Raw genomic sequence first — 12500 nt, forward strand, 5'->3', positions numbered from 1 at the left:
AAGCATATAAAATAAAAAATTGTATATTAAATGTGTACATTTTTGCTAAATTAATAGTTACAAGAAAATTAGAGAGAAATATTACATTAAATGTTTGCAAAAAATATTAATATTAAATTCATATAAATTGTTATTAAATTAATAATTAACAAAAAAATATGAATATTATATTAGATATGTTACATATAATGTTACACACATTTTTTTTAATTAGCTAAATTACTAAATTGACATTTAAATTAATACTTTGACTATTAATAGCTTTTTTTGCTAAATTAATATTAAATTAATATTTAAATTCAGATTTTGCTAAATTAATATTAAGTAAAAATATTAATATTTAAGCAAATAAAACAACCCGATCTCTCTGCAATTCGTATAAATTCATACGACTTCACTTGTACATTTAATCACTCTCACGAATTGGTCGTGAGATAGCGTTGAATAAAATACATATTATAAATATAACATCAAATCTATTTTCATTTTGCTAAATTAATAAATTGATATTTAATAAATAAATATTTTGCAAAAACTATTGATATTTAAAAGAGAAAAGAAAGAAAATATAACATGAAATTAAACATTTTAGTTGCATTTTATTTAAATTGATGGAAAATTAATATTAAACATAAATATGAATATTTAAGCAAATAAAATAGAATATATTACATTATGTAAATAAAATAAAATGCATCACAAATTTGCGATCATACTGTAGATCAGCAAGATTATTTGCTGCTTCAAATTATTACCTAATGAGAACATATTTCTGTCAGATCATATAACCTCAATGATAATTGTTGTTTGAATAATGATTAAGTGTTGCTGTTTACTATTCAGTTTCGGCTTGTAAATGAGCAAATAATATCTCATAGCCTTCCTGTGACAGGCTATCAAGCATTTCACCGCTCCTGAAATAACTAGGCGTAGGTTGGCTATCCAAACAGTTAAATATCATGTTAAATTATGCATGACCTAATGAATATTCATGAGCTAAACTTTCACAATTGCGTACTTTCTGAAACCAAACTGCACCCGTGTGTCCCGTTCTGACAGCCCGTGCACGACGAGAAGGTTTACCTGTAATCTGTGCCGATGCGTTTGCCGTTCTCCGGTTCCCCGGGATCTGGGCAGAAGTTGGAAACCTGTTTGACCATTCCTTCATTCACTGTGGGAGAAAGAGCGCATATGGAGATATCAGCCTTCATAACCTGTGATCATGCTCTCCATAACCTCAGATATTGAGTTTTCATCCTCAGTCAACAGAGAAGTTCTTCTCTCATGGTTCGGCACAAATGAAAGGTTTAGAAACCAGCCACACTTTAATCACGTTAGGAATGATGTATTCTAGATGTCACTTTAGTACATTGCTGATTTATTGTGGGAGAAAGCATCACATCACACATGTGGTGTTTGTTCTTCAAACGTTTTTGTTCAACGGTTACAGAAATGACCCGATGTGCTGTGATGACTCTGTTAAACATTAATGTACGCGATACACTCCTGGATGTCACAGTTATGGCTATTGACCAAAACCACACGTCTAAATACAGACACATCCCTACGGCATAACTCGTGTGATTTATGAATATGATTTATACACTACATGTGACCAAGGTCAGTATCTCCTCCATCACTGGGCGCATGATAATTACCGTTGTGCAGGACCTATCATGATTTTTTCCACGTTCATCTCTCTTTAGTGTGTAATGCTGATGTTTGAGCATGATAAAGCTCTGCAAAGTCTCTCTATATCAGCGTCAGTGTTTCTGAACTCCTGAAACGCCTCCATTGTATCTTGAGTTTCTTCCGGGAACGAACACGTCACAATATTCCTCATTTAATCAATAATTTTGTCCCTTAAAACTCACCAAAATTACATATTTAAAGTTTTTTTCCTTGAAAAAATATTCTTCATGCCTTAAAATATCTTGAATGTAACTCGACACCCTTGCCTCATTTAGTATGCGCGGTTCTATGAATATGCAAATGAGCCCCGCCTCCACTCACTCACTCAGCTCAGAGATCCACTGGTTGACGATCACACGTTGATCTGATTGGTTACAAGGTAGTTTGTGACGTCAGAAACACCAGCGATTTCAAAGCGTGTTTTTGAGACTGTCTTTGGTTCACTGCAGTTTTAAGGAGGAAATACTCAGCAATGCTGTCGACTTATGAATTTACACATGGTTTGTCTTAAAGCAGATTAAAAACACCACATAGACACATAAACAACATTAAAAACTGGATTTTCAACTTTAAATAATTAATACGCAGAATAAAGGGGCGGGGCCTGGTTGAGTTAGTTAGTAGTGTGTTAAACTGGCGGTTATGGTAAGGGGCGGGACATTTCCCAAACACACTGAAGCACTCGACCAATCACAACACACTGATCCAGCCGACCAATCAGAGCACAGTGTGCTTTTCAGAAGGAGGGGCTTCATAGAGTGTGTTTGCCGAAAGCATAGTTAGCCAACTATGTTCGCAAGTTCCGTCGTTATCATCAGTTCAACGAGTCGGTGTTTCCCGAAACCATCGTTCCAACGAACATTGGCAAACAGCATCGCAGAGTTGTGTGTGTGTAACGAAAGATCTCGACCTGTGGTTAGAAGAAGAGTTTCTAGTTTGCATGACATGTGGACTCAATAAATCCTGATCTTGAGACAAATCGAGCTGACATTCAGTACAACCTGTCTTTTATTTTGATCTTTTATCATTTACGTCTTTTAGTTTGTCAAGAGATTTAAAGCGTAGTTCTTGAAGAGTGCGCATGTGTGAACGAGCTCTAGTGTGTGAGAACGAGTCTATGATTGAATCTGGAAATAAAGCAAAATAACTGAGAAAAATGAGAAATAGTCCTCAGATGCATGTCTGTAATGTAAAGCGAAACATCTAGCGTTAATTCGATCTCAAACAGATTCATTAACAGTAGTTATTTGTGACAATATGGTTTCGGGAAACAGTCGGGACTATAGTTGATTTCTTCAAGGATGATCGTACTATAGTAGTGAAGCAGCGAGTTACAGCGTTATACGGGAAACACTCCAGAGCGTTACTGACAGACTGGGAAGAGAGGAGCCGCAACAATGGAGAATATGAGGAAATAATGCATGCAAATAACAAAATTAAGCCATAAAAGGTCTCCATTAAGGGCAGCGTTCAGAAAGGGGTGTTTGACAGCAGACTGAGGTCCTGAATAACACTCGCTAAGTCCCTCATAACTCATACTTCCAAATGCGTGATGCAGACGCTGTGAAATAGAGGCTCATAAAAATTTGATCCGCTTGTAATTAAGTGTTTGGAGCGCTACATTGTCGAGGGCGAAATGAATCATTGGGTTCGGCGCTTCAACACGTGGAGCCATAAAAAAGGACTTTGAGTTTAAAGCTCATTTCCATAGATAGCGATCGGACATCTGCTGGATCCAGGTTAGGATTGGCCGTCTCAGTCGAGTAATTAAGTCTCGGTTGGAGAGAAATCTAACCCCCCTAAAGCCATTCTCTTCACGGATCCGACATTCTCCTCTGAAGAGCTTCTGTGGGTGAGGGACCTGTAAGTCAAGCTAAGCTCAATTAATCAAAATGCAGATTTCTGTTTCGTCGGATGCTCTAATTTCCTTTGATCCATTTGCTAAATGGCAAGCGGGAGGATTACAAATATGTGGCATTGTTCGTGCTTTATGAATCACAGGCTTTGAAGGAGTAGATGCAAAATCACCAGCGGAATAAAATCAACGGAATATTAAACAATTAACAGGGATGCACATCTGAAAGAAATTAACCAGCGAAGAGCTTTTATGACATTAGAGCAACAATATTAACAGTCATAATTACACATGACATGCAGGAGCACTGAGAGTAGATCCTTAAAGCAGACACACACACACACACACACACACACACACACACACACACACACACACACACACACACACACACACACACAGTTACCATTAACTATGATAGAGCTGAATAAACATTGGTTGTTTATGGTTGCCAAACTATCTCACAATTGTGAGTTATATAGTCAGAATTGTGTGATATAAAGTCGCGATTGCGAGTTATATAGTCAGAATTGCGTGACTGTGTTATATAGTCAGAATTGTGTGATATAAAGTCGCGATTGCGAGTTATATAGTCAGAATTGCGTGACTGTGTTATATAGTCAGAATTGTGTGATATAAAGTCGCGATTGCGAGTTATATAGTCAGAATTGTGTGACTGTGTTATATAGTCAGAATTGTGTGATATAAAGTCGCAATTGTGAGTTATATAGTCAGAATTGTGTGATATAAAGTCGCAATTGCGAGTTATATAGTCAGAATTGTGTGATATAAAGTCGCAATTGTGAGTTATATAGTCAGAATTGTGTGATATAAAGTCGCAATTGCGAGTTATATAGTCAGAATTGTGTGATATAAAGTCACAATTGCGAGTTATATAGTCAGAATTGTGTGATATAAAGTCGCAATTGTGAGTTATATAGTCAGAATTGTGTGATATAAAGTCGCAATTGTGAGTTATATAGTCAGAATTGTGTGATATAAAGTCGCAATTGCGAGTTATATAGTCAGAATTGTGTGATATAAAGTCGCAATTGCAAGTTATATAGTCAGAATTGTGTGATATAAAGTCGCAATTGTGAGTTATATAGTCAGAATTGTGTGATATAAAGTCAGAATTGTGAGTTATATAGTCAGAATTGTGATATAAAGTCAGAATTGTGTGATAAAAAGTCTCAATTGTGAGTTATATAGTCAGAATTGTGTGATATAAAGTCAGAATTGCGTCATATAATGTCAGAATTGTGAGATAAAGTCGCAATTGTGAGTTATATAGTCAGAATTGTGTGATATAAAGTCAGAATTGTGTGATATAAAGTCAGAATTGTGTGATATAAAGTCAGAATTGTGTGATATAAAGTCGCGATTGCGAGTTATTTAGTCAGAATTGTGTGACTGTTATATAGTCAGAATTGTGTGATATAAAGTCAGAATTGTGAGTTATATAGTCAGAATTGTGATATAAAGTCAGAATTGTGTGATAAAAAGTCTCAATTGTGAGTTATATAGTCAGAATTGTGTGATATAAAGTCAGAATTGCGTCATATAATGTCAGAATTGTGAGATATAAAGTTGCAATTGTGAGTTATATAGTCAGAATTGTGTGATATAAAGTCAGAATTGTGTGATATAAAGTCAGAATTGTGTGATATAAAGTCAGAATTGTGTGATATAAAGTCAGAATTGTGTGATATAAAGTCGCGATTGCGAGTTATTTAGTCAGAATTGTGTGACTGTTATATAGTCAGAATTGTGTGATATAAAGTCGCAATTGTGAGTTATATAGTCAGAATTGTGTGATATAAAGTCGCAATTGCGAGTTATATAGTCAGAATTGTGTGATATAAAGTCGCAATTGCGAGTTATATAGTCAGAATTGTGATATAAAGTCAGAATTGTGTGATAAAAAGTCAGAATTGTGAGTTATATAGTCAGAATTGTGTGATATAAAGTCAGAATTGTGTGATATAAAGTCGCGATTGCGAGTTATTTAGTCAGAATTGTGTGACTGTTATATAGTCAGAATTGTGTGATATAAAGTCGCAATTGTGAGTTATATAGTCAGAATTGTGTGATATAAAGTCGCAATTGCGAGTTATATAGTCAGAATTGTGTGATATAAAGTCGCAATTGCGAGTTATATAGTCAGAATTGTGATATAAAGTCAGAATTGTGTGATAAAAAGTCAGAATTGCGAGATATAAAGTCAGAATTGTGTGATATAAAGTCAGAATTGTGTGATATAAAGTCGCGATTGCGAGTTATTTAGTCAGAATTGTGTGACTGTTATATAGTCAGAATTGTGTGATATAAAGTCGCAATTGTGAGTTATATAGTCAGAATTGTGTGATAAAAAGTCAGAATTGTGAGTTATATAGTCAGAATTGTGTGATATAAAGTCAGAATTGTGTGATATAAAGTCGCGATTGCGAGTTATTTAGTCAGAATTGTGTGACTGTTATATAGTCAGAATTGTGTGATATAAAGTCGCAATTGTGAGTTATATAGTCAGAATTGTGTGATATAAAGTCGCAATTGCGAGTTATATAGTCAGAATTGTGTGATATAAAGTCGCAATTGCGAGTTATATAGTCAGAATTGTGATATAAAGTCAGAATTGTGTGATAAAAAGTCAGAATTGCGAGATATAAAGTCAGAATTGTGTGATATAAAGTCAGAATTGTGTGATATAAAGTCGCGATTGCGAGTTATTTAGTCAGAATTGTGTGACTGTTATATAGTCAGAATTGTGTGATATAAAGTCGCAATTGTGAGTTATATAGTCAGAATTGTGTGATAAAAAGTCAGAATTGTGAGTTATATAGTCAGAATTGTGTGATAAAAAGTCAGAATTGTGAGTTATATAGTCAGAATTGTGTGATATAAAGTCAGAATTGTGTGATAAAAAGTCTCAATTATCTTTTGAAATGTTTTATTTTAGTTGCGGAAACAAGCTTCCATACATACAGTATTCTCAAAAAATATATTTTTTTAATTTGCCACATTAACACAATCTATGATCTGTAATGTGTTTAGAGTCTCATACTGTATAAAACAAGATTTTGGTCAATAAGCCATTCCTATAACTGTACACACTACTGTTCAAAAGTTTGGGGTCAAAAAGATGTTATAATGTTTTTTTCTGCTCACCAAGGCCGGATTTATTTGACCAAAAATACAGTAAAAATTCTGAAATATTATTCCAATGTAAATCAGCTGTTCTCTATGTGAATATATAGTAAAGTGTAATTTATTCCTGTGATCAAAGCTGAATGTTCAGCATCATTACTCCAGTCTTCAGTGTCACATGATCCTTCAGAAATCACTCTAATATGATGATTTGATGCTCAATTATCATCATCAGTTATTATTGGTACTCAATTATTAATAAACGTTCCGTCTTTTGAACGGTAGTGTATATCAAAGTACCATCTGATATATCCCATACTGTAACATGATACTGATTTTTGTAAGACAGATTGAATTCTATTTCACAAAGAGAAAGAAAACACACTTACTTATTGAAAATTTGCTGGTATTGTCTTTTCCAGGTAGTAATTTTACTCCCCTTGATTTAAAATCTCCGGATCGTTTCACTGCTCAGGAAAAGAGAACAATAATAAAATCAGGTCAATTATAATTCCATGAAGGTGAGATTTAAAAAGGATTCTGCAGAAATACATGAGAAACATCTACTTACTTAGTTAGAAAACAAGTCAAAACAACACGGTTCATTTGAGTCATGATTTGTGTGTTAATAAAATATAATTATTTTCCTACAGTATATTAGGACTGGAATTCATGTCTAAGATTTGCTTCCAATCAAGTTAATTGAAAACAACTTGCTTTGATTCAACTTCCGACAGGTCGTCTTGCGCTCCTCGTTATAAAATATCAAGTAATTGTTTGTAATTATAAGGTGATTAAGATTAACGAGGTGATCACAGATATCAGCATGTAATCACTCCTGAATCACATGAAAGCTGTCGGGTCAAACTGCGGCCCAAAATCAAAAGAAAAAACAAGAAATTACATTTTGCAAAAAAGCAAAGCCTATTTTTAGGACCATTAAGATACTTCATATGTAACAGCCGGTTACATGTATGTTTTCCTCATTTGGAGGTGAAATGTGTATGACCTGGGGCCTCATTTATAACCGTACGTACGCACAAAACAGGCCCTGAAAGAGGCGTACGCCACTTCCGACGCATAAGTTGTGATTTATAAAAACAAACTTGACGGGAATATTCAACCCGTTCTCGTTCCCAGGGCGTCATATACTTACGCTTCTGTCACGTCCGTCGCCGTCTACTTCCAACGCACACGGCACCCTTTAGCGTCAATATGAGATGCACAGAGCTTATGATTGAAAATAATAACTGTTATATTATCCTATTGCATTGTTGAATTATTAAGCACACTTTCGTGTTATTAAGTTATAAAATGTTGAGGATATTAAAACAAAATACAGGGTGGGCCATTTATATGGATACACCGTAATAACATGGGAATGGTTGGTGATATTAAAGTCCTGTTTGTGGCACATTAGTATATGTGAGGGGGCAAACTCCTCAAGATGGGTGGTGACCATGGTGGCCATTTAGAAGTCGGACATCTTGGATACAACTTTTGTTTTTTTCAATAGGAAGAGGGCCATGTGACACATCAAACTTATTGGTAATGTCACAAGAAAAACAATGGTGTGCTTGGTTTCAACGTAACTTTATTCGTTCATGAGTTATTTACAAGTTTCTGACCACTTATAAAATGTGTTCAATGTGCTGCCCATTGTGTTGGATTGTCAATGCAACCCTGTTCTCCCACTCTTCACACACTGATAGCAACACCGCAGGAGAAATGCCAGCACAGGCATCCAGTATCCATAGTTTCAGGTGCTGCACATCTCGTATCTTCACACCATAGACAATTGCCTTCAGATGACCCCAAAGATAAAAGTCTAAGGGGGTCAGATCGGGAGACCTTGGGGGCCATTCAACTGGCCCACGACGACCAATCCACTTTCCAGGAAACTGTTCATCTAGGAATGCTCGGACCTGGCACCCATAATGTGGTGGTGCACCATCTTGCTGGAAAAACTCAGGGAACGACTCAGGAAAAAACTCCTAGATGAACAGTTTCCAGGAAAGTGGATTGGTCGTCGTGGGCCAGTTGAATGGCCCCCAAGGTCTCCCGATCTGACCCCCTTAGACTTTTATCTTTGGGGTCATCTGAAGGCAATTGTCTATGGTGTGAAGATACGAGATGTGCAGCACCTGAAACTACGGATACTGGATGCCTGTGTTGGCATTTCTCCTGCGGTGTTGCTATCAGTGTGTGAAGAGTGGGAGAACAGGGTTGCATTGACAATCCAACACAATGGGCAGCACATTGAACACATTTTATAAGTGGTCAGAAACTTGTAAATAACTCATGAACGAATAAAGTTACGTTGAAACCAAGCACACCATTGTTTTTCTTGTGACATTACCAATAAGTTTGATGTGTCACATGGCCCTCTTCCTATTGAAAAAACAAAAGTTGTATCCAAGATGGCCGACTTCTAAATGGCCACCATGGTCACCACCCATCTTGAGGAGTTTGCCCCCTCACATATACTAATGTGCCACAAACAGGACTTTAATATCACCAACCATTCCCATGTTATTACGATGTATCCATATAAATGGCCCACCCTGTACATTAAAATAGCATGCATCTGTCGAAAACTCTGCATCAAAAGGTAAATAATTAAAAAAATAATGTCCATAACATTATCATAATGTTTTGTAGAATTATCAAGCACATTTTTTATTAAGGATATCATTATCCATTATATATTGGAATGAGCTGATGACTGACGAAGTTGCCCTGGGCGTCCAATAGTACCGCGGATGGGTTTACGTTGGAGTTAGTGGAAAGCTCTGTGCGTCTCATATTGAGTTAAATGTCTTTTTGGTCACTTTTAGACAGAAAATCTAAAGAACATTAAACATATACAGAAAGATAATACAAATATAATTTCACTCACCAAGCCTATCACTTGAAGCAAATATCCATCCCTTCTTAAATGTCCGCGCCAGCGAGCGCATTGGGCCGTTTAGTGAAACTGATGCAAATAACAGTTTAAATAAATAAAATAATGATTTAAACTATGTTTTACTTCTGATATAAACATTTAGATTAAATATGCCATTCAAATTAATGGAGTTAAAAACTTAACCATGAAATCATTACTGAGAAGTTACAACATTTTTATCTTCAATCAATAGAAATATTTGTTGTGGATGCGATGCTTCTGAACACTTTTCCTGTTGCTGTGTTTTAATGTTTGAACCACAGAGAGAATTGCTTATCATGATAATAACCAGATTGTCTGAGAAAATTGTTTCGTGCAAATAATGCCCAAGGCCTATCTGTATCCATTAAAAATATAAATCAATTAAAAATGCAGTTGGAAAAGATTGAGAAAAACTTTCTCTGAAATGTATTTTACTCTATTTGATTTATGTATTCAAAAACAAGGCAAATGGCTGCTACATGGTTTTTATTAATGTAATGTGTCTTGTACCGTTAAACGTTATCACATGGATGAATAATCATATGCAAATGATATGCAGATGAGGATCTGGTTCTGGCGTACGAACACATTTATAAGTCTGAATTTTTTTTTGGCGTACGCCATTTTCGGCTGTCGGGCGCACGTACACTTTTAGTAAGAATCCTACGCACAGTTTTATAAATGAGACCCCTGGACATGTTTTTATGATATTTGCCGTAAGCATTTACCGGGAGATCAATGTGAATCACACCATTTTTAAAAGAAAATCTTTTGAAAACGCACCTTGATATTGAGCGCTGAATCCTTTGTGCCGATGGCTGTTGTCCGTCACGAAGTGAAGCCGGAGCCAGTTCTTGTTGCTGACGATGGGAACAGGAATATTAATTCCTGATAACCTGTGAAGAAGAAGCAGACGGATTTACCTTTTTAAATCAAGTCAGTGTCTTTTGCGAAACTCTTGTATTGTAAAATCAATACATCTCTGATCTACTCGAACAGGGGAAGTTTCACTAACCTTGGGTTATAATAACATGTGTTAAATCAGCATTAAAATGAGAGAAAATGCATCATATACTCAATAGAATTGAGTGAAAAATGATCTGGTGAATGATCAAACTGCAATATGAACTCCTCCTCAGATTCACTCCAAATCAAGTGATCTGAGCTGATGTTCACATTCATTTTACAGCGCTTTACTCTTACAGAAAATCAACAGTTCTATTTCTACTAAGTTCAACAGAAACATTGGAGATTAAGTTAAAACATAACTGACAACAAAACTGCTAAGCTATGAAGGAGTAAAACTCTGGGTGGGTGGATGGATGGATTCATGATTGGTGTTATTATAAGGTATAGTGGCCCTGGTTGCAAAATAAACGGAGGAAGTATTTGAAGCTTCACATGCCATAAAATGTGACCTTTATAAATTACTGCTATTTACTGAGATGCAAATGACAGAAAAGCTGTTTGTTTCCTCGAACACCTCCAGGATTCAGCCATAACTTCATAACAGTCAATCGCTGTGACAGTGAAACACAGTAAAACAGAGCAGAAGTTCTTCATCCTGAACCATTTCATCCGTTCCCAGTGAACTCTAACCCAGCCGGCCTCGGCCTGTCAATCAAACACAGCGCTGCCATGATTACAGTGAGATCCGACAAGAGGGAACACATATATCATGAGTCTCAAACACTTCTGTCAGTTCTGTAATGTTGAAAAGGGCAAACCAGAGTTTTTTGTGCATTTGTAAAACGTCAGGCATCAGCTCGTGTTGAAGGCTGGATCCAGAACTCACACACACCTGAGAGACGACAGGCTGACGGAGTCTGGTTTACTCAAAAATATTCTGAGACCCAAATTTGGCACCAGTAACATTTACCATTGACCCCACGTCATCTGAACACTACTGTACGACTCACTGCAAAAATAACATAACACTAAAATAATAAAATAAAATAAAATAAAATAAAATAAAATAAAATAAAATAAAATAAAATAAAATAAAATAAAATAAAATAAAATAATAAAAACCCTCCTATAAGTCTTTGAAATCCTGTATTTTTATATCTTGGTTAAAAAAATTAAACATGAAACTGAAATAATTTTAACATTAAAACCCCATAAAAAAAAATAAAATAAAATAAAATAAAATAAAATAAAATAAAATAAAATAAAATAAAATAAAATAAAATAAAATAAAATAAAATAAAATAAAATAAAATAAAATAAAATAAAATAAAATAAAATAAACCCTCCTACAAGTCTTAGAAATCCTGTATTTTTATATCTTGGTTAAAAAATACAAGTCATACAAGGTTAAAAAAAATATCATAAAAGGTTAAAAAAATTAACATGAAACTGAAATGAAACACTATGGTTTTGTTAAACACTAACAACAACAAAAAATGAAAAAAAAAAAAAAAGCAATATATATATATATATATAAACCCTCCTCCAAGTGTGATATCCTGTTTTTATCCTAGTAATAAAATAACTAAAAAGAAAGAAAGAAATGAAACATACTATAATAAAGATAAAGTAACTAAAACAAAATTGAATCCAGATATGATATAGAGTCATTAGATTTGGATCGGGAGCTGAATGTTAAAGTGAAGAATGTGATGCAGTCGCTGGCGCAGCTTGATGTGTCTTTCATGACTGGCACAAACGGGACAGGACAAGTGTAATATCTGGGGTTGTTTAAATCTCTACCTCTCAGTGTGACTGATAATAACAGAAACGCTTGACTTTATTCACACTGGGCCGAACGCTTCAGAGCCTGTTCTCCTGGAGATTAGCTGTGTGGCCGGAAATAACTGATGTATATTGCAATATTTCCACCCTAAAGGTGAGTTATATAATACAAGCGCCTGAGAA

At 35.1% G+C, this 12500-nt stretch overlaps 1 protein-coding gene and 1 long non-coding RNA gene across 3 annotated transcripts in view; one reads left to right on the plus strand and one right to left on the minus strand.

Moving 5' to 3' along the window:
* Positions 1–12500, minus strand: part of csmd3a (CUB and Sushi multiple domains 3a) — a 331891-nt gene that overhangs the window by 240125 nt on the left and 79266 nt on the right. For both annotated transcript variants that reach the window (XM_079894353.1, XM_079894352.1), the window contains exons 6-8: positions 10407–10519; positions 7084–7161; positions 1084–1171 (exon numbers count right to left, since the gene is read on the minus strand). In XM_079894353.1, coding sequence (XP_079750479.1) covers positions 1084–1171; positions 7084–7161; positions 10407–10519 — 279 coding nt within the window. The remainder of the gene's footprint in view (positions 1–1083; positions 1172–7083; positions 7162–10406; positions 10520–12500) is intronic.
* The window catches only part of LOC307172237, a 185452-nt gene that overhangs the window by 22921 nt on the left and 150031 nt on the right, over positions 1–12500 (plus strand). The gene's annotated exons all lie outside the window — the stretch shown is intronic.

This window comes from Squalius cephalus, assembly GCF_949319135.1.
Source record: "Squalius cephalus genome assembly, chromosome: 15".
Classification (NCBI taxonomy): domain Eukaryota; kingdom Metazoa; phylum Chordata; class Actinopteri; order Cypriniformes; family Leuciscidae; genus Squalius; species Squalius cephalus.